General features: G+C 45.4%; 1 protein-coding gene across 5 annotated transcripts in view; it reads right to left on the bottom strand.

Annotated features, from left to right (window-relative positions):
• The window catches only part of LOC115089624 (phospholipase B1, membrane-associated-like), a 284201-nt gene that overhangs the window by 42198 nt on the left and 218867 nt on the right, over positions 1-23136 (bottom strand). For all 5 annotated transcript variants that reach the window (XM_029597717.1, XM_029597719.1, XM_029597715.1 and 2 more), the window contains 2 exons: positions 14969-15060; positions 7570-7651 (listed from right to left, as the gene is read on the bottom strand). In XM_029597717.1, coding sequence (XP_029453577.1) covers positions 7570-7651; positions 14969-15060 — 174 coding nt within the window. The remainder of the gene's footprint in view (positions 1-7569; positions 7652-14968; positions 15061-23136) is intronic.

The raw sequence follows: 23136 nt of genomic DNA on the forward strand, positions 1-23136 counted from the left end.
CCAGTCTCATAAGGTCTTCCTGCAATTTATCACAATCTGCTTGTGATTTAGCTACTCTGAACAATTTTGTATTATCTGCAAATTTGATTACTTCACTCGTCGTATTTCTTTCCAGATCATTTATATTGAAAAGTAAGAGTCCCAATACAGATCCCTGAGGCACTCCACTGCCCACTCCCTTCCACTGAGAAAATTGACCATTTAATCCTACTCTCTGTTTCCTGTCTTTTAACCAGTTTGTAATCCACGAAAGGACATCACCACCTATCCCATGCGCTAGGATTCAAACAACTTATATCTAACCCCACTCACCAAACAGGTCATACCCTTGACCTCATTTTCACTAATTCCAGAATCCAATCCAGCATTCCTACACTCTCCCCCATCCCCTGGTCCGATCACTACCACATTGATATCACCTGTACGATAAATAACACCCCTGCACTACTACAATCCAACAAAAAAACCATTCACTTTAGATGTAACTGCAACAAGAAGAGCTTATTGCTGCTCTCACCACCGAACTGAACAAAATTGACCTCACTAATGCTGAAACTGTGCTTAACTCCTGGAGCCAATGTACCGACTCCATCGCTAATAAACTCTGCCCCATGCAATCTCATGTGACTGACCCGGCAAAATCCAAAAAAAACAACCGTGGTACACTTTTGAGTTAAAAGCCATGAAGCACAACCTCAGAAAATTAGAAAGAAGCTGGAGAAAAAACCCCACTCCTACACAGTTAACCACCTTCAAATCTTTCCTACACACATAGGGGGTAATTTTCAAAGGAGTTACGTGCATAAATGTAACTACTATTGTAGCAATTTTCAAAAGCCATTTACTCATGTAAAGTGCACTTATGCGAGTAAATCCTATGGACGATTCAATGGCATATATTGTAGCAATTTTCAAAAGCCCACTTACTCAAGTAAAGTGCATTTACATGCGTAAAACCCAGTTTTACGCATGTAAATGCTTTTTAAAATCAGACCCTTACAGAACAACTATTGAAAAAACAAAAAGAGATTTCTACTCACATAAAATCCACCACCTCCAACTTAACCCTCATGCCCTCTTTGAATTAGTAAACAGTTTAAATCCTCCCCTAATTTCGCACCCTCAGACATAGATAATCAAGACAAATGCGACAACCTGGCCAATTATTTCCACATGAAAATTGTCAACATTATGTCCCGTTTCCCCTCCACTCCAATGTCGTCTTCGACCATACCTACACAAGCCTACCCTCCTTTGATACCACCTCCACTTTGGAAGTCAACTCAATCATAAAGAAAATGAAACCCTGCTCACACCCATTTGACACCCTCCTCACAAAATCACTACTCTCTATCCCAGACACTATTGCCAAGCCAATTTCCAATATTATCAACAGATCTATCACACTTGGCACTGTTCCCAAAAATCTCAAACATGCCATTATCAAACCTACTTTGAAAAAACCCACACTTGATCCTTCCGATCTCGCTATCGCCCCATTTCAAACCTTCCCCTATTAACCAAAATATTAGAAAAGTCTGTCAACCGTCACCTAACTGAATATCTTGATGAAAATAATGGGGTAGATTTTCAGACGAGCGCGAATAGCCTACTTTTGTTTGCGCTCCAGGCGCAAACAAAAGTACGCTGGATTTTAGTAGATACGCGCGTAGTCGCGCGTATCGGCTAAAATCCTGGATCGGCGCGCGCAAGGCTATCGATTTCGTATAGCCTGCGCGCGCCGAGCCGCGCAGCCTACCCCCGTTCCCTCCTAGGCCGCTCCGAAATCGGAGCGGCCTAGAAGGGAACTTTCCTTTGCCCTCCCCTCACCTTCCCCTCCCTTCCCCTACCTAACCCACCCGCCCGGCCCTGTCTAAACCCCCATCCTACCTTTGTCGGGGGATTTACGCCTCCCGGAGGGAGGCGTAAATCCCCGCGCGCGAGCGGAACTCCTGCGCGCCGGGCCGCGACCTGGGGGCGGGTACGGAGGGCGCGGCCACGCCCCCGGGCCGTAGCCACGCCCCCGTACCCGCCCCCAAAACGCTGCCGACACGCCCCCGAAACGCCGCGACGACCGGGCCCGCCCTCCGACACGCCCCCGACACGCCCCCCTCCGAGAACCCCGGGACTTACGCGAGTCCCGGGGCTCTGCGCGCGCCGGGAGGCCTATGTAAAATAGGCTTCCCGGCGCGCAGGGCCCTGCTCGCGTAAATCCGCCCGGTTTTGGGCGGATTTACGCGAGCAGGGCTCTGAAAATCCGCCCCAATATTCTTTTGCAGCCCCAATACGGCTTCCGGCGACATCACAGCACTGAGACATTACTTGTCTCCCTATCTGACTACATTCTTAAAAACCTTGACAAAGGTCTCTCCCATATTCTGATTCTTCTTGACATCTCCTCAGCTTTCGATACGGTCAACCACAAAATACTAATAGAATGCCTTACTGACATTGGCATCAAAGATACAGCTCTCCAATGGTTTCAATCCTACCTACAGGACAGACAGTACAGTGTCCAAATAGGTAGCCACACCTCCAAACTGATCCCCCTTACACAAGATGTGCCTCAAGGCTCCTCTCTCTCTTCTACTCTGTTTAATATCTGTTTAATATCTATCTCCTTCCCCTCTGTAACCTTCTATCTAAACTCGGTCTCCCGCACTTCATCTATGCTGATGATGTGCAAATTTTTATACCTGTACATGACACTCTTCTCAAAGCCACTGAGATCTGGAACTCCACCTTACCTATCATTAACTCTCTCTTGACAAACAACTTCCTTGCACTTAACACTGCTAAAACAGAGCTTCTCCACATTGCTCCACAAAACTTTCCCCCACCCATTCCATCAAACACCATCCCAACCTCCACTGCCTCCAACCAACATGTGTGTAGCCTTGGCATTACCACTGATATCCATTTTTCCCTCAAAAAATTAATTAATAATACAATCAAATCCTGCTACTTTAAACTTAATTTACTTAAAAAACCTCACCAGGTCTATCGACTTTTCTTGAAGAGTCGGTAGACCTGATTAATAGCAGAGCTACTTTGATAGTTTCATTTGTTATGGAACAAGAAAAAGAAAAAGTGTTTAAAAACTTTTTTGCTGTGAAAGATATATTATTTTGTGGACACCGTGTCCAAATCTTTCCTGATGTGGCTCGTGCCACTCAGGCAAGGAGGAGGGCATTTTTGACATTAAAGCCCAGAGTTATAGCAATAGGTGCCACATTTTTCTTGAAGTTCCCTTCTTTGTGTTTGGTGAATTATAAGGGTAAAAGATATGGATTTTTAGATCCAATTCATTTGGAAACTTTTATATCAGACAAAAGTCAAGTTTCTGTATCAGAGACAGAAGCCAACTAGAATAGTATTTACTCCTCGCTCCCGGTATTATTGTTATAATTTTGTGTTAAAAATATATATATATTTTCATCTCCTCCAATTATAGGGTTTAGTTAATGTGAACTTTATGAATATATATGTTATTAAGTGGATATTATGAAAATGATACCCAAGTTATGTTATCACATTCAGATACTAATTTCCTTTTCATGAAGTGTAACAACTGCTGAAAATTTAATAAAATATAAATTGAAAAAAAAAAACAAAAAAAACTGAAACCCCTCTTACACCTCATTGACTTCCGCACTATACTACAGGCTTTCATCCTATCTAAAATAGACTACTGTAATGCTCTCCTCCTTGGACTACCCAAAAACACGCTGCAACCACTTCAACTGCTCCAAAACGCTGCTGCCTGGATTTTAACCAGCACCCATAAGCGTGACCACATCACCCCCTTACTCCAACACCTGCACTGGCTTCCAGTTACTGCAAGGATAACCTACAAAACACTCACTCTAATTCATAAAGCCCTCTACAGCCAAAATATGCATTGGTTTAATGAACATCTCACATTTCACAACTCAAGCAGACCTACAAGACATCAACACCAAGCAACACTGCATACCCCTTCACCCAAAGACTCTAAGCTTAGCTCTACCAAAGCCCGGGCACTATCTATAACTGCCCCTGCGCTCTGGAACAAACTCCCCCCTTCACTATGACAAGAAGCATGCCCAAAAAAATTCAAAAAAGACCTGAAAACTTATCTGTTCATACAAGCTTTCTCTGAACACCCCTCTCTCCCATGACACCCTCACCCTTGCACTCTCGTCTCGACTGTCAAATATGACTCTTCTGTAAATAATTTCTATTGTATATATTGACCTTTATTAAGCCCCTCTGGGCACACTATTTGTTTTTTTTATCTGTAAATTGTTGAATATTTATGCATATCTTTATAGATTTCAGTTCCTTGTTTCACTGTAAAGCGCTTGTTGCTAAGTTTTGTTCCATGTAAACCGATGAGATGTTCCCAACGTTCATCGGTATAGAAAAACTTCGAAATAAATAAAATAAAATAAATTTCATCCCTTTTATCATTTTGGTCTTCAGTCTCGGTACTTTTTCCAGTGGAACTATATCTTTTTTGAGATGTGGCAACCAGAATTGCACACAGTATTCAAGGTGCCCTTGCACTTGTTTTAAAATTGACCTTTAAATGAGGATCCAGTGGACCCGGAGGCATCCAGTTCAATTTAGGTCTTACTATTGACAGATCTGAACAGGTTGAGGGATTCTTTGGAAAGAATAATTTGACTTCTAATGACCTAAAAAAATGATGAATGAATCAAAATCCTACATTCAAAAGGATCATGCTCGGTAGTGGAAACAAAAGATAGTCCACGGTCCAGTACTCATATCTGAGGCAGCGTTAAAGTGAATTGAGGTATATTGCTCACTGCCAAGTCTGTCTCAGTTGGGATTGAGTAATCAGTCCTTGCCATGGATTTTCTTCTACAGCTGAATCACGGTAAGGTCTCCGCATGTATCTCGCCCTAAAAAAAAGGAACAGATGAAGGAGCAGCTGGAGATGTTTCCATTGAATCATACGATCCACCGGAGGAATGGTCAGAAGAGGTGAAGGTTAATAATTTTTTTTAATATTACTGCTTGACTGTGCAGAATTCTTGTTTTAACCAAGGATAATTCGAAGAAGCAGCATAATCTGCAGTTTCTGAACAGACGTGAACAATATTAGATCACTATTTTACATATAATAACCCCACTCAGCAGGAATGAGTACATTTCCTGGCATACATTCTGAAATGTATTGCTTCGGTGTTTTCAGATACAGCATGTCCTCTTTTCTAGCCACTTTTGATTGACGACCTACTTACCAGCTGATTGTCACTTCTGGATATCGCAAGGACTGAGCCGGTCTTTGCCTTATTCACGCAGCTAACAAGATGCTCAATTTGTGCGCTTACTTTATACGCGATCGCCATCTCACACACTACACTGATGTCTCAATAATTTGAAGCTAAATCAGCTGAGCCACATTTTGGTCTTTTAAGCTGACTCTGAAGGTTGTTCTTGTTTCCCTGATGCAGACTTATTCGAAACACTGAGCCAGTGTCAGTATAGGGGGCAGACCTTCCAAGACGTGTGATGTCTCAGTTTCTCCTCTTTAAAATGTATATAAACATTCTTTAAAATATTGCTTGATAAAAAGAGTTGGACATTGTAGTGACCGATGGTTATAACATTTGGTGTACATGAGAACGGTCAGATATGATTTATGTATGCACAACACTATATATGATGGTCACCTTATAATTTTCATTTCTGTCTCTGTCAGCTTGACATAGAAGGGGTTTTTTGCTACATATTGATTGCTGACTTTTTTTTGTTAACTCTAAGAACCTCATAGTTCTGTGTCAAGTTTATCTTGTGTTAATTATGAAAATTGAAATTGAAAAAGTCTGACAAAAATAAAACAGAAACAAGCTTGTTTCTGCTCTTTGAGTTATCTGCTTTTGATGGTCTTTGGGCTTGGCCAGTATGACCGACAGCTCCTGCTTCCCTGCAGGCTCAGAGCTTTCTTTGGGATCTTTTATTTTGTTGTTTTGTCAAATTCTCTTATCTGGAAGAAGTACTGTCATGGCATCACCACACAGAAAGCTTTGCATCCTTGATAAGGCGGCAATCAAACAAATAAATAAATAAATACTTTTTAAAAATGCTCTGTGCTTAAATTTTAAACGTTTAAACGTTCAGCCAAATTTGGGAACCTTTCAGCAGAAATGTTTGCTAAATTTGTTTACCTAAAACTTAAGAACTTAGATTTAGCCCTGCAATTAATTTTCCTATAATTAGATGACCAAAGTGCAGATTTACTAAGTTGCGTTAATGCTTTACCATGTGATAAATACCTCACTGCATGGAAAATGTGCCTTATTTCAAATATCAGGCATTATCTTTCTTCTAGAAAATCTGACACAACACGGGTATTAAAATTAGTTGATTTGCATGTAAATGCAAACAAATGCATCTGGACTTTGATGCATGTTCCCATGCTTCTGAGCTGAGGCCTTAAAGGGGCCATGCAGTGCTGGAGTGCCCCATCCTGGAGTCATCCCTTCATCCCCTGAGGAAGCCAAGGTTTATAAATGAGAAAAAAAAAGGTCTGTTAGCCCTTCCCCATCACAAAATTCTTGCCTTTCTAAAAAAACAAAACAAAACAGACCTCCTCACCCCATCTCCCTTCAGGCCTCTGGCATAGAAGGGCCAGAGTGACCCCTATGCTCTGGGACTGACATTATTTCCAAAATGCTGCTCTCCAGACTTGGGTGCCCCTTTGCCCCATTATATGACAGAGAAAAAGATCACTTGAGGCTGGCCAGCAGCATTTTGAAAATGGAGTCCTAGAGCATAGGGGGTGCTCCAATTTTCTACACTAGACCACCATTGCTGAAAGTAAGGGGGCTGGAGGGATCCTGGCTTTTTAGAAATGCGTGGGATTTTGGGATGGGGCAGGACTGACTTACAGACTTTTTTTTGTTTAATTTGTAAGGTGTGGCAGGAGTGGGAGGTGGGATAGGGGGCTGTAAAGATCCCCACATGTTTCATAACTCCAGAGGGGGGGAACACCAGGGCTTCATCGGCCCCTATAAAAGATAGCGGCTCTAGGATGTGGGGCAGCCATCAGGTGGGGTGCTCTGGAGTCAGCTAAGCTGCAGTATTTTTCCCAGCATCATTTTACCACCAGAGAAAATACTGCAGGATTCACAAACCTATGGTACTCTGGGAAAATACTGCAGCATAGTAAATAGAACCTCAAGTTAGGTGACTAGTGCTGAAAATCTGCACTTAACTTGACTCCCTGCCCCGACTCCGCCCATGTAAGCTGCCCACTTTTTAAGCACCTAAATTTCACTATCTAGTGAAATTAGGCCTCTAAATTTAAGGACTTGTCCCGAGTCTGATTTAAGTTCCTAACTCCCAAATTTAGGCATGCAAGTCTTTTAAGAATAGACCTCTAAACAATAACCATTCGATAAGCATGTGTGGGGTTTTGATAAGGAGAGGCTGGTGGCAGCGGCAGTATGTGCTGGGATGAGAGAAACTGGCATCTATTTATTTCTTTTTTTGCAGGGAGCCTGTTAGTTCCCTTGACCTTGCATCACTGGTAACTTTTGGATAGAGGTAGAATCATACCTGTAATAGGGCATTCTGTTCCAGCAGCTCATGGAAATCTAAAGAATTATCTTCTGTTTCGATTATACAGGTGCACAGGGTCCTGCCACGAGAAAGAGAGGTCCATGTTCAGTAAGGCAGCCAGCAGACATCTTCTCCAGCCAAGGTTAGGTGGATAACTTGTCCCGGACATTCAGCAAGGCCAGTTAGGTTTGAAATTATCCAGCCTTGTGTATAGCTGGATAACTTGCCCCTTCCCTGTACGTACCAGGATCAGTCCAGGACACCTGGGTTGTGACTCCGCACCAGTAGATGGAGACAGAGCAAAACTTGTGGGCGGAGCCATATATGCCCCTGTGTCAGTCACAGCCCCTCAGTCTTACTCTGTCTCCAGTAGATGGTGCAGGTGCAGTCACAGCCTCTGCCTGCCCTGGTACTGGTTTTTAGTCAGGGTTGAGTTTTTTTCTGTGTTTTTTAGTCAGTGCTGGTTGCTATAGTTCCAGTCTTTTGTTTCTTAAAAGTATTTTCTTATTTTTTCTTAATTTTTCTTAAATTTCCTGTGAGGATGTCCCGTCCGCCCTGCCTCCCAGGGGGGTTGAGAGGTCCTGAGGGGACTACCCCCCCCCCCCCCCCCCCCGGTTGAGGCCGCTGCCAGGGTTGAGGACCCGGCTTTTCCAGTGGCAGCGTCAGGGGTGACACCGGGGAGCCCGGTTCACTCACCCCGCTGGAGCAGGGCCCCAGGACCGAGGACAGCGACAGGTTTGGAGAAAAAAAAAAAAAAAAGTTTTCTTTTCAGTTTGCGTCCCGCCGGCTCTCCTTTACGTTCGGCTCTGTCTCGGGGTACCTCGGGGTGGGGTCGCCGTTTGCCGGGGGGGGGGGTAAATTTTAATTTTAATTGTATTTTGATTTCTTCTCGCGCCGCGATCGCGCGAATGCCTTGGGGATCGATTTGTCGGGCCTGCGGCTCGACGCGCGCGCGCCTTTCTCGGGAGGACCCGTGTTCCTCTTGTGTCCCGGGAGGTGTAGGTCCCTCTGGGGCGCCGCGGAGCAACCGTTCGCGGCCCGTTCGTTCGCCATCGCGCGGCAGCGCAGCAGCAGTCAAGCCTCCTGAGCTTTCCCGCCCAGAGCGGGAGTGTCGGCCATTTTAGGCTCCGCCCGCGAACTCGCGCGGGAGCCGGCAAGGGATGTCGGCCCTCTTCCCGCGTTTTTTTCCCCGCGGCGGGGGCCAGCAGGGAGGGGATGTCTCGGGGGGAACGGGTCCCCTGAGGCTACTAGTGCGATGAGTTCGTCGAGTTCGTCGGGCTCCGGGCAGTTTTCTGAGGTTTTTTGCGCTGCTGTTGCGCAAACTTCTCCACTATAAAAGCCGCAAGCGCAGTCGTCCAGAAGCGTCCAGGGGAGCGTCTCGGTCCGGTCTTCCGCAGAAGGGGTCCAAGGGCCCCACGGATTTGCCCCACGCTCCACCCAAAGGGAAGCGGCCTCTCAGGGGGGTCCCGCAGGACTCTGACAGCGACTCCATTTCAGAGGAGGATGAGGATTACTCGGAAGAGCCTCCGTCGGGGTCCCAAGGGCCGACAGGCGATGTTCCCACTCAGCCCTCCGCGGGCAAGGGGCGCAGGCCGTAGAAGGGGACGACCCTAAGGTGGTCCGTCGTTTCGCAGGGAAAAACTGTCCCCACTTATTCCGGCCATTCTCCAAGAGCTGGGGATAGCTGCGCCGCCGGTGGTACCAGACAGGAAGCCCACTTGGACCCGGTACTGTGGGGTGTCATGGGCCCAGCAGTGGCTTTTCCTTTTCATTTTCGTCTACGGATATCCTGTTTCGGGAATGGGATACACCGGAGTTCGGCCTCAAGATCAGTAAGGCTAGGGATAGGCTCTATCCGCTCCCTGAAGATGTTCCCGAAGGTGGATGCGGCAGTCCCCGCGGTGACGAAGAGGTCGACGATCCCGGTCACGGGGGGCTACTGCTCTCCGAGGCATACAGGACAGGAAGCTGGAGGTGCAGCTCAAAGAGATTTGAGGTCTCAGCTTTGGGGGTCCAGCCCGCCATCTGTACCAACTTCGTTATGTGGGCCAGTCTGCGCTGGGCTCCGGTTCTTCAGGCCAACGTGGATCGGTCTGCAGAGGAGTCATCACAGACGGATCATTTGGAGGCGGCAATCGCGTACGGAGCAGAGGCTTTACATGATCTTCTTCGCACATCAGAGCGAGCCATGGTGGCCTTCCGTCTCGGCGTGCCGTTTTTTTTCGTGGCCGCGCACTTGGGCGGCGGATGCGCTGCCGTTCAAGGGCAAGCTGTTGTTCGGCAAGGAGGTGGATGATTTGATGCTGTCTCTTAGGGAGCACAGGGCTTAGGTTGCCTGAGGACAGGTCCAGAGCTCGGTCCTTATTCACTGGTCGGTCCCGTTTTCGGGGAAACGGTAGGTCGCGTCCTCAGAGTTCTGCAGGGTCTTCCTACAGGTCAGTCTCCTCTCGCTCCTCTCAGTGGCCGCAGTCCTTTCGGGGGAATCGGTTCGGTAGACAAGGAGGGACCCCGTCAGGAACGGGGCCCAAAGCTTTGCAATAAGCTTCGCCATAAGATACGGCCGACCCATCCCTCGCTTCAACCTCAAGCCGTTGTTCCAAACATCGGGGCGAGGTTGACGGTATTCTTCGGGGAATGGGCCAAGGTAACGACGGATCAGTGGGTCCTCGACGTGATATGACACGGCTCCGCGTTAGATTTTGCTCGAACTCCATCCGACAAGTTCCTGGTCTCGCCCTGCAAGTGTCTGGAGAAGAGGGCAGCAGTGCTAGGAACCCTTCGACGCTTGGGGAGCCTGGGGGCTATTGCCCCCGTACCTCCCGGTCAGCAAGGCAAGGGCCGTTACTTTGTTTATTTCATCGTGCCAAAGAAAGAAGGCATGTCAAGTCCTATCTTGGATCTGAAGGGCGTAAACCAATGTCTTCGCGTTCCTCACTTCAATTGGCGACGATTCGATTGCTGATTGCCTCGGTACGTCCAGGCGCATTCCTGGCCTCTCTGGAGCTTACGGAAGAGTGCCTCCATGTCGGTATCCAGCAGTCGTTCCACCGTTTTCTCAGGTTCTGCATTATGGGAAAGCATTACCAGTTCCGGGTGCCTCCGCTTGGTCTCGCTACGGCCCCTCGGACCGTCACAAAGGTGATGGTGGTGGTGGCAGCGCAGCTCCGCCGGGAAGGTTCCTGGCTCATCCCTATTTGGACGATTGGTTGTTTGGAGCCAAGTCCGACACCCAGTGCCGTCTGGCAGGGACCAGGGTCTTTCAGCTCTGGCAGTCGCTGGCTTGGGTCGTCAACTTCAGCAAGAGTCGACTGGTACCCCCCAGTTCTTGGAATACCTTGGAGCTTTATTCGACATGAAACAGGGCAAGGTGTTCCTGGCCCAGGACCGGATATGCAAGCTTCAGTCTCGGGTGAGGCGGTTATTGTCTCTTCGACTACCAGTCCTCGTTGCTATCCCGCTGGAACCCGGTTTTCCGAGGAGTTTCATCTGCCACTTCTTCTCACGTCTCACGCGAGATCCAGCCTGTCCTGGTGGATGAACTCACATCATTTCGCCTGCGGTGTGTCCCTCCAAGTTCCCAGCTGGACGGTGGTGGCCACGGATTCCAGTTTTTCCGGCTGGGGAGCGGTTTGCCTAGGCAAGTCCGCACAAGGCCGGTGGTCAGTGACGCAAGCGCAATGGTCCATCAACCGGCTAGAGACCAGAGCGGCTCGCCTGGCGCTCCCGTCCTGTCTGCCGTTGGTTCGGGGACAGGCGGTCCGAGTGTTGTCGGACAATGCGACCACCGTGGCCTACATCAATCGCCAAGGAGGGACAAGAAGCCCACTGAAGGCGGAGGTGGCTCAGTTCTTGATGAGTTGGGCCGAGCAACATTTCAGCAATGTCGCAGCGTCTCACATCGCCGGAGTCGACAGCATCCAGGCGGATTTTCTCAGTCGTCATCACCTGGCTCCCGGAGAGTGGGAGCTGGCAGATGACGCCTTTCTTCTCATCTGCGAGAAGTGGGGGATGCCCCATATGAATCTGATGGCCGCTTACCACAACGCGGAGGCCCCACTATTTTACAGCCGACGTCAAGTGAGAAGAGCCGAGGGTGTCGATGCGTTAGTTCTTCCCGGGCCGACGGTTCTGTTGCTGTAGGTGTTTTCCCCGGGGCCGATGATAGGCAAACTTCTTCGGCGCATAGAGTTGCACCCGTCCAACGTGGTCATGGTAGCACCGGAGTGGTCGCGGCGTCCGTGGTTCGCGGACCCCATGCAGTTGTCGGTGGAAGCCCCCTTCCGTCTCCAGGGGTTTGCGGGGCTCCTCCGTCAGGGCCCCGTCTGTTGGGAGGATACGGATCACTTTTGTCTCGCGGCATGGTTTGTGAGCGGAATCGGTTAAAGAGTAAGGGTTACTCAGCTGCGGTGGTAGCCACGCTGTTGAGGTCCAGGAGGTGTTCCACGTCGTTGGCGTATGTCCGAGTCTGGGTGTTTTTGAGGATTGGTGCGTAGAGTGCGGGGTGGATCCTACCTCCGCCTCCGTTTCCGATATCCTAGCGTTCCTCTGGGCCGGCCTTGCCAAGGGTTTAGTGTGCAGTTCTCTGCGAGTCCAGGTGGCGGCGCTTGGTTGTTTGCGGGGGAAAAGGTTCGCGGAACCTCCCAGCTCCTCCGTCCTCCCTTACGTCATCCTTGTCCGTCCTGGAACCTCTTTGGGTTCTCTCTACTCTGTGCTCGGCGCCGTTTGCACCTTTGAGGCGGTCGACTCTTAAGGATCTCACGTTGAAGACTGTCGCGATCCTCTCGGCGCGGCGAGTTTCGGAGTTGCAGGCATTTTCCTGTCGGGAGCCATTTTGTTTTTGTGTATTTCCGATTCTGGGGTCTTCTTGCGAAGGGTCCCTTCCTTCTTGCCAAAGTCGTGGCGGCGTTTCATCTGAATCAGTCTATTGCGCTTCCCGCTTTTGCGGTACGGGAGTCCTCAGACCCGAAACTGAAAGTTTGCGGAAGCTGGATGTATGGCGGTCTCTCCTGCGCTATCTGGAGGTCCCCAATTCTTTCCGGGTGACGGATCACCTTTTTTTGGTTCTGTTTTCGGGTTCAACGAAAGGTATCGCGGCTTCCCGGACGTCGCTCGTCCATTGGCTCCAGGAGGCCATTGGCTCAGCATATCTATTTGGGGGAAAACCGGTTCCAGTGGTTCTCAGGGCTCACTCGACGCGTCCCCACGCCGCGTCTTAGGTGAACTCTTCTCAGGTGTCACCTCAAGAGATTTGCAGGGCGGCCACCTGGAAGTCGTTACTCACTTTCATTAGGCACTGCCGATTGCATATGCAGGCTACTGATTCTGGGGGGTTTGAAGAGAGGGTACTCCGAGCAGGACTCTCTGCTTCCCACCCTCGATGAGTTGGCTCTGGTACATCCCAGGTGTCCTGGACTGATCCTGGTACGTACAGGGAAAGGAAAATTAGTTTCTTACCTGATAATTTTCGTTCCTGTAGTACCAAGGATCAGTCCAGGATCCCGCCCGCAGTGCTACGTTAAAGTAACGGGGAGTCCGCTCATCGTTGTTTTCAGTAAGCTGACCCCTTGGTTATTCGCTCTCCCGGTTGCGGAGTCTGGTTCCTATGGGGGTGTCGGAATTATTTCCGTTTAAATAGCAAGTTTGTATGGTTCGCTATGGTTGCCTTATGGAATTTTCTACTTTGACATTACGTATGACTGAGGGGCTGTGACTGACACAGGGGCATATATGGCTCCGCCCACAAGTTTTGCTCTGTCTCCATCTACTGGTGCGGAGTCACAACCCAGGTGTCCTGGACTGATCCTTGGTACTACAGGAACGAAAATTATCAGGTAAGAAACTAATTTTCCTTTAACTGTTTATATTCAAAACAAATACAGTTAAGAGGCATTTTATATGAAATGCTCATGACTGAAATCTCACCCTCACCCCTCCCCACAAAAATATAATAAATGACTCTGCCCCCATCCCAACTTAACCCCTTCCCAGCCACCCAATACCTCGAGAAAAGAAAGCCTTCTTCCTGGATCGCACATTTCTAGTGCAATCCTAGCTGCTTTCATTGTGGCTTAGCATAAACTACAAGCTGCAAGCTCACTCTTCCATTACATATTTTTCACATTCATTTTGAGGGGTTTAGGGAGTTTGGGGGTGTAGGGAAAATTGGCTACAAACCCACACGTAACTTTTTTTTTTTTTTAAATTCATGTACAATACCATTTAACTGGATATATTCTGAATATATCTGGTCATACGAAGCTGGATAACTTTAAACCTGCTCTGAAGCAGATCTAAAGTTATTTATCTACTGTAACTTAGTCAGATACATTTGAAAATCCACTAAGTTTGCCAGATAACGTAGAGCTGCCCAGGAATTCCTTTTTGTTTGATCTGGCTAGATTTTAGTCAAATAATGATTTATTCAGCTAAAATCTAGCCAAATAGGTGCTCAAATATTCAAAAAGTTGCCATTTAGCTGGATAACTTGTGAATTTTCTGGCTAAAGGGCTTTGAATCTTGACCCCAAGGAGTTATGGCCCATGCCACGATGGCGTTCTCATGGGCATGTTGAGTATAGAAGACCTTCTAGGGTGTAGGCTACAAAACTGACTGGCCAGGTAGCCTTATAGCATAGCACTGGAGACTTGGGTAGGGGCTTCTTGTCCGATGATGTCTGGAAGTGTCATGGGAGTGATGTGTGAGGGCCTATGAGAACAATTCCGTGTGTGGTGGTAGTGCCATATAGATAACAACCAGGACTGGATGTTAGGACAAGGACAGGGCAAACTACTGTCTATGGGCCAGAACCCGCTGCTCTTCCCTTTATTTGCAACCTGCCTATCTCATCACGTTCTCTTTTGTATCTGGGCACTGCCACGCTGCCGCCATCCTCTAGCAGCCTGCCTGACATTATCTGTGATGTCATGACTTTGCCCATGTCAGTGCAACATTACAGGCTGCTGGAGGACGGTGGCAACATGGCAGCAGGCTGGATACAAACAAGATCGCGACCAAGGACATTACTAGAGGGAGGAGCCCGCAGGGCAATTTAAAAACAAGATGCTGGGTTGAACGAGTTGAACTCGGCAGGCATTTTTACTCTCTTCCCTTTTGTTTCTGTGACTGGTGAGTAGAAATTCTTATTATTGGGGATTTTTGCCACTCTTGGTGCTGCGTTGGTCCTCTCTCTGTATCTTGGGGTTTCTTCTTTAGTCCATTTTCCAGGGAAGCTCCCCCACCATCTCAAGAACTCCAGGGGGGAACATTCCCACTTAAGGAGCTCCAAGGGAACCTCTCTTCCCACTCACGCCCATTCTGCAGATGAGAGCCAGTAATGTGGCCCCAGTTAAAAAAAGGTTTTCCCAGCCCTGTGTTAGGAAAACGCAGTGTGAATTACTTTAGAAGCACACAGCTCGTAGATTCTTTATCGATGTCCCGAATTCCTTGGATCCAGAACATTTGCACCACGTTGATGATAGCTCGTGGCAGCTAAAAAAGACACAAAACATGTTAAGTTTTCACTGCACTAATGGCATCCATAGATCTATCTGTAATGGCTCTAGACTACGGTTAATAGATGACATTAAAACAAGAGGTTGCTGCTCTGATTCATATTGTTTTAGTCCTGTTTCAAAAGGATTCTGGGGCTTGTAGTCTCATTCTATCAAGAATCAATAAACAGGATTTCAGGACTAACTTCCCCAATACTCTGAGATGAGCATTAACATAGTAACATTAAAGATAACGGCAGAAAAAAATCCAACCAACTCATTCAGTCTGCCCAGTTGTTCCTGTCTACCCAACTACGGCTCTATCCTAGCTGTCTGCCATAGAGCATGACCATTTATAAGAAGCACTCCTTATCAAGACAGTTTGTGTTTTCTTCCTCATTTGTACTCCATTATCGGAGGCAGATGGGCATAGAAGATCCACACCCAGCACCACCCCTCCATTCTAATGACTAACCCCAATGTTTTGTACTAATATAAACAGCTACCAATACTGGTGTGGCTGTTGCTCAAATATCCAGCTTTCTAGGTCCTTTCCATGGCCAAACCTACTTAGATATGTGGGTGCCTGTGTTTCCAGTATTACTTTGATGTCCATATTGAGTATTTAGGTGAGTGGTAAAATTATCTGGATAACTTTACTTGGTTGACTTTCCCCAGATCTTCACTGGAACATATCTGGATAAGTGTTCCACTGAATGCATCCAGATAACATTATCTGGAAAACATTATCCAGGTAACTTTAGAGCAGGTATTTTTTCAACCAGACTTACCTGGATAACCTTCTCCATGTATTCAGCACTACATGAGCAAAGTGATATTGTGCTCTGGGAACATCCCCAGTACGGCCTCTTTGTAGCTGAGTAAATTTTAGGTTAAAAGGCAAAGTGAAAGGATGGTAGAAGCATGACCTAGTGCTACTATAGGCCATGGGGTAGTCAAGAGGTAACCTGGACAGAATAGTGGTGTTAGGATTTGTGGGTTTATTGGACCCTTGGCCTGAGGTGAGTGTTGTTACAGCCTGAGGGGAGGAACCCCACAGGGCCTCACCATTGGGAGGCGTGGTCAGCAGTAGAAGGAGACACAACGGTAGTATGGCGTAGTAACAGAGTCCCTGGTATGATGACGTAGGGGCTGCCCTGAGGAGCAGGGAAGCGCAGAGTCAGTCCTAACAGCAGCGATGTAGGCTGCCTCAAGGAGTGGGGAAGCACCGAGTCAGATTAGCAGTAGAAATGGAGACTGCCTCAAGAAGCCGGGAAGCAGAAGCAAAGTCACTTCAAGTAGAGATGTAGACGCTGCCCTGAGGAGCAGGGAGGCATGGAGCAAGCTGCTGATGTGGCGACACAGGCCCTACCCAAGGAGCAGGGAAGAGTGTAGCAAGTTTCTGACTTGCAGACGTAGGCACTGCTCTGATGAGCATGAAGTGCAAAACAAGTTGCTGGGGTAGAGATGTACTATTGACAGAACTGCTTAATATGATGTAACCAATTAATACTTGATGCTGAAAAACATCATATAAATGGAAACTGTTGTATATAATAATTATATATAGTGAGTAGAGACCTCATATATAATTTAGTGGTGGCAACTTGCTGTTTACTCACAATAATTAGAGACAGTTCTTACTGAATGTACCCTGTAATTCCACAGGTACATTAAATCGACATCTTTGAGTTGTGAATAATCACGGGTCTCACTCACAGTGGGTTTCACTCTCCAAAAATGTTTTTGTTTTTCTTTTTTGTTTTTTTCTTTTCTCTTAGAAATGAGCAAGTGTTAATTTTTTCAAGAACACAAGCAGTTCCTTTACTTTCTTAATGTTCTTATACTTTAAGGATTTTGTCGGCAATTGCTAAGCGCTTTAACGCTATATTTTTTAAAGATGAACAGACATTAATTTCTTTCAAAAACACAAGCCGTTCTGATTTTATCGACAATTGCTAAGCGCTTTAATGCTGGCAACTTATCTTATCCTTTTTTTTGCTGGAAGCTGCAAGCTGAGAGTAGAGCAGAAACAGATGAACGCTGAGAACAGCAAGTAGAGTCTCCTGCCCCACATGGCTCGTGTTTTGTCGGCTGCTTCATCAGGGGCTGGCACTCTTTCTTTAAATTTACTAAGGTGAAAAAACATATAGTTACTACCCTTCATACTTATAACAGCCAAAAAAGACATTGATGAATCGCCATACATACTCTCCGCAGATTTTCAAATCGTTCTGCTCATTTCAGTCTCGCTACAGCGTTTCCCAAATACTATCCTCCATTTTGATTTTCCCGGGCTCTATTTAAACCCTATCACGGGATATTGCTACCAGCCAATCACAAAATTAAAAACTAGACAGTCTTGTCTACCAATAGAAAAAATGCAGACCTATGACGTTAGATTAGGGTTAACCAATCCACCGGTTCATTCATACCTGAAGGGCTATACGATGATAATTTTCAAAATCCATTTTTGTTTACAATAATTCAACTTATGGCAAAGGTCACCTCCCCTATTTGAACCAATTATTTGATCCAACACTGTCCATTGCAACTGTTGAAAAGTATGGGAATATTCAATGCAGTGTTTAACCATTGGAGCTTCCAAATAGAAAGTATTAATCCTGCTTCTGTGTTCTCTTAAACGAATCCTCACTGCTCTGCTGGTTCGTCCTATATACAGGAGTGGACAAGGGCTCTGTATTAAGTAGACAACATTACTGGAAGTACAATCTGTGATTTTTCTTTTTTTATATTGTATCCCAGTATGTGGATATTGTTAAATTGCCCCAGAAATTGTTTGTGCACACATATCACACCCATTACATCCCCCATGAAAACCTGTAATGGACTCAGAGCTTGTTGTGTTAGTCATAGCGCGGACCACCTGGTCTCTGATATTTCTACCCCTTCTATAAGAGAAGAATGGTAAATCAGAAAAAATATTTTGATGTAATTGTAGAATATACCAATGACGTCTAATGCTTGCTGATATTAAATGAGATTTTTCTGAATGCTGTAAAACACATACGTCAATAGGGGATGATGTTTTGGATTGATATTGCAAAAGTGCAGAGCGAGGTAAATATTTCGCCTGACTATATGCTCGCAGAACCACTTGAAAAGAGTAACCTCTCTCAAAAAACCTTTTAGCCAATAATTGGGCTTGATATTTTAATTCCTTCTCAGCAGAACAAATTGGTCATAGCCTAAAAAACTGGCTGTCAGGCAGACCTTTTTTAAAGGAGGTAGGATGGAAACTATGATACATTAGGAGGTTATTCCGTTCTGTGGATTTGTGGTAAATAGTTGTTTCAAACATGTTGCTACTTTTGGTGATCAAAATATCCAAAAAATGTTCATCAATCGTATTGACCCAACACAAAAATTCTTTCAATGATGATTCATCGGACTTCCAAAAGTACAAAAGGTCATCTATATATCTCATCCATGAAATTATCTGTGAAAAATATGATGAGACATATATGAATTGTCTTTCTAAGTGATCCATTACTAAATTCGCTATTGAAGGGGCTGCTGAAGAGCCCATGGAAATTCCATGGATCTGCAAATAAAATTGTCCTTCAAACAAAAAATAATTATGTTTGAGGATTAATTCTGCAATGGAAAATAAAAATGAAACCGGAATCCTTGTTTTCTGCTGTTTTTCCAAAGTGTCAAGAATAATCTGTAATGCTGTTTCTTATGCTACATTTGTATATAAAGAAACTACATCCATGGTAACCATATAAGTGATGTTAGTAACTGGTTCAATATTCTTTAACTTGTTAAGTACCTGTCTGGTATCCTTGATATAAGATGCATATTTTCTACTTGGGCTGCAAAAATGTATTCAAAAAAATAGCTAAGGGTTTTAATAGAGACCCAGTGCTCGAAACTATTGGTCATAGCGGTGGATTATCTAATCTTTTATGAATCTTAGGAACCCCATATAAGACAGGAATCATGGGATTTGTGACCAATAAAAAAGTATGTTCCTTATGAGTAAGGAATGGTGTATTTGTTTTCTTCCAACATGTTTTTAATAATTTGTTGTAATCCCAATGTAGGATCTTCATCTAATTTGCGGTAATATTTGGTATCTGATATTTGTTGATGTATGGATTGAGTATATTGAGCGTAGTCCTGAACTACAACGCTGCCTCCCTTATCAGCTGGTTTAATTACAATTTGTGAATTAGATGCCAGTTGTTGCAATGCTTGTTGTAAGGGAGTAGATAAATTAACATAACATTTAGATGTTATTGACTCAAAAGTTTCAATATCTTTAAGTACCAAATCCCGAAATGTAATAATCTGAGGATCCATCTGTTCATATGGAACCCATTTAGACTTAGGTTGGACCAAAGATTGTGTGTCCGATGGAATTTGATGGGTTGCACAAAAGAGCTTAATTTATAGTTTCCTAACAAAACGAGCTATTGAAATGCGGCTTTCAAATGGATCATGAGTGGTATGAGGGACAAAAGATAACCCTAGGTTAAGGACTTCTTCCTGTTCTTTAATAAGAGAGTAATGGGATATGTTTATTACAGCTGATTGTGTTTTGTTTTCTACCTGGTTTGAAGCCCCTCCCATTGGGCATAAGCCTGAGATATGGGATCCTGTTTGTATGGACGATGATATGTCTGAGATTGCCATCTTCCTCTCTGGCCTCTGCCTAAAAAAGGCTTGTATGTTGATCCTCTTCTAGTATTTCTAGGAGGCTCACCGCCATCTGAATCACTAGAGCCACTGCTATTGGAATCCTCAAATGTGACATGTTTACCACCTTGAGTTGGATTTTTATTTAACCAACTATATACATTATTGGTGGGTTCCATATGGACAGATGGATCCTCAGATTATTACATTTCGGGATTTGCTACTTAAAAATATTGAATATTTTGAGTCAGTAACATCTAAACATTATGTGAATTTATCTACTCTCTTACAACAAGCATTGCAACAACTGGCATCCAATTCACAAATTGTAATTAAACTAGCTGATAAGGAAGGCAGCGTTGTAGTTCAGGACTACGCTCAATGGGGTGGATTTTAAAAGAGTTACGCGTGTAACCCTTAAAAACCCCCCCTGTGCGCGCTGAACCAATTTTGCATAGGCTCGGCGGCACGCGCAAGCCCCGGGATGCGCGTAAGTCCCGGGGCTTGCAAAAATGGGCGGGCCGGGGTTGGGCCGTGGTCTGGGTGCGCCAGGCCCAGACACAGCGGTCTGTGTCGGGGCCTGGTGCACCGGGAACCAGCGTAACTCAACAAAACAAGGTGGGGGGGGGGATTTAGGTAGGGCTGGGGGGTGGGTTAGACAGGGGAAGGGCATGTTAAAAAATCAGGTGTACATTTGCGCGCACCGGGTAGTGCGCAAATGTACACCGGGTAGTGCGCACAAATGTACCCCACACGCGCAAAATTTAAAATCGGCCCCAATATACTCAATCCATACATCAACAAAAATCAGATACCAAATATTACCGAAAATTAGATGAAGATCCTACATTGGGATTACAACAAATTATTAAAAACATGTTGGAAGAAAAAAATACATCATTTCTTACTCGTAAGGAACGTATTTTTTTATTGGTCACAAAACCCATGATTCCTGTCTTATATGGGGTTCCTAAGATTCATAAAAGATTAGATAATCCACCACTATGACCAATAGTTTTGAGCACTGGGTCTCTATTAGAACTCTTAGCTATTTTTTTGAATAAAATGGTATCTTATGTCAAGGATACCACACAGGTACTTAACAAGTTAAACAATATTGAACCAGTTACTAACATCACTTATATGGTTATCATGGATGTAGTTTCTTTATATACAAATGTAGCACAAGAAACAGCATTACAGATTATTCTTGACACTTTGGAAAAACAGTAGAAAACGAGGATTCCGGTTTCATTTTTATTTTCCATTGCAGAATTAATCCTCAAACATAATTATTTTTTGTTTGAAGGTCAATTTTCTTTGTAGATCCATGGAATTGCCATGGGCTCTTCAGCAGCCCCTTCAATAGTGAATTTAGTAATGGATCATTTATAATGACACTTCATATATGTCTCATCATATTTTTCACAGATAATTTCATGGATGAGATATATAGATGACCTTTTGTTCTTTTGGAAGTCCGATGAATCATTACTGAAAGAATTTTTGTGTTGGGTCAATACCATTGATGAAATATATGAAATTCATATATTTAGTTCACAAGAAATTACTTTTTTGGATATTTTGATCACCAAAGTAGCAATATGTTTGAAAAAACTATTTACTGCAAATCCACAGAACGGAATAACCTCCTAATGTATAATACTTTCCATCCTACCTCCTTTAAAAAAAGTCTGCCTGTCAGCCAGTTTTTTAGGCTACGACCAATTTGTTCTACTGAGAAGGAATTCAAATATCAAGCCCAATTATTGACTAAAAGGTTTTTTGTGAGAGGTTACCCTTTTCAAGTGGTTCTGCGAGCATATAGTCGGGCAAAATATTCACCTCGCTCTGCACTTTTGCAATATCAATCCAAAACATCATCCCCTATGACGTATGTGTTTTAAAGCATTCAGAAAAATCTCATTTAACATCAGCAAGTATTAGACGTCATTGGTATATTCTACAATTACATCAAAATATTTTTTCTGATTTACCATTGTTCTCTTATCGAAGGGGTAGAAATGTCAGAGACCAGGTGGACTAACACAACGAGCTCTGAGCCCTAGGGGTGTGCATCCGTTTTCGACGTATTGGCGATCCCCAACGTATTTTGTCCTATCCGTTAAATGCGTGGGGAGGCGAAACGCATGCGACTCCCCACGTATTTAACTTATTATCCGTTTAATTCGGTGCGCCCAGTGGCGAGCGCTTTTATTCGCCCCCATTAGCTACTAGCTACCTATGATTTTCACAAAATGGCAGCGCCCAAGCCCTAAATTCCGGTATCCATGCCGACCTGTCTGACCCTTTCCTGTGAGACTGTGACTCACAGGAAAGGGTCAGACAGGTCGGCATGGATACCGGAATGCAGCGTATCCGCGCTGACATTTTGTGACATGCACTGAATGCAGCCAATTGCGCTGTCATTCAGTGCTCTCTGTCGATTTTACTGATGAGCCAGCACTATATAAACATCAGCACGAGGAGCCACGCGCTTATTTCCAGCGATGCTGTGGGGAGGTGGGCTGGGTGTAAGACAAGGCTTCACTGAGAGATAGGCTAGTTAAGGAAAGAAAAGGCTAATTATTCTTTGTTTTGCTGCAGTGCCAGGGTCAGCTAGTCCTGTTTCTTTCAAGCTGTTTATTTTGGTCATCTCTGACTGAGAAGAGAAGTTGTGCTAGGTCAACTAGCACTGACCACCATTTAGGGTGTTGGGCTGGCTTGGAGAGATATATTATTTTCAATTTCATCCATTTTTCTGGAGTGACAAAAATTCCAGCTTTTTTAAACTGATTTTTTTAAATTCCAATTACTTAGTCTCTCAGTGCACTGGGCTTCACTGGGCAGTTTAACAAACTTAAACTAACTATTGGGTGGGTCTGTGCAGTCAAGTGCCCAGGGAGTCTGCCTCTTTTGTGCTTACAAGCAAGCAGCTTCTGTGTGCATGCCACAAACATTAGTGCACAGCCAGGCACCGTGATAGTGGGCAGTGGGTAGCTTTAACAGACTGATCCTAACTATTGGGTGGTTCTGTGCAGTCAAGTGCCCAGGGAGTCTGCCTCTTTTGTGCTTACAAGCAAGCAGCTTCTGTGTACACGCCACACACATTAGTGCACAGCCAGGCACCATGACAGTGGGCAGTGGGTAGCTTTAACAGACTGATCCTAACTATTGTGTGGGTCTGTGCAGTCAAGTGCACAGGGAGTCTGCCTCTTTTGTGCTTACAAGCAAGCAGCTTCTGTGTGCACGCCACACACATTAGTGCACAGCCAGGCACCGTGACAGTGGGCAGTGGGTAGCTTTAACAGACTGATCCTAACTATTGGGTAGTTCTGAGCAGTCAAGTGCCCAGGGAGTCTGCCTCTTTTGTGCTTACAAGCAAGCAGCTTCTGTGTGCACGCCACAC

This window comes from Rhinatrema bivittatum, chromosome 4 (genome assembly GCF_901001135.1).
Source record: "Rhinatrema bivittatum chromosome 4, aRhiBiv1.1, whole genome shotgun sequence".
Taxonomy (NCBI): domain Eukaryota; kingdom Metazoa; phylum Chordata; class Amphibia; order Gymnophiona; family Rhinatrematidae; genus Rhinatrema; species Rhinatrema bivittatum.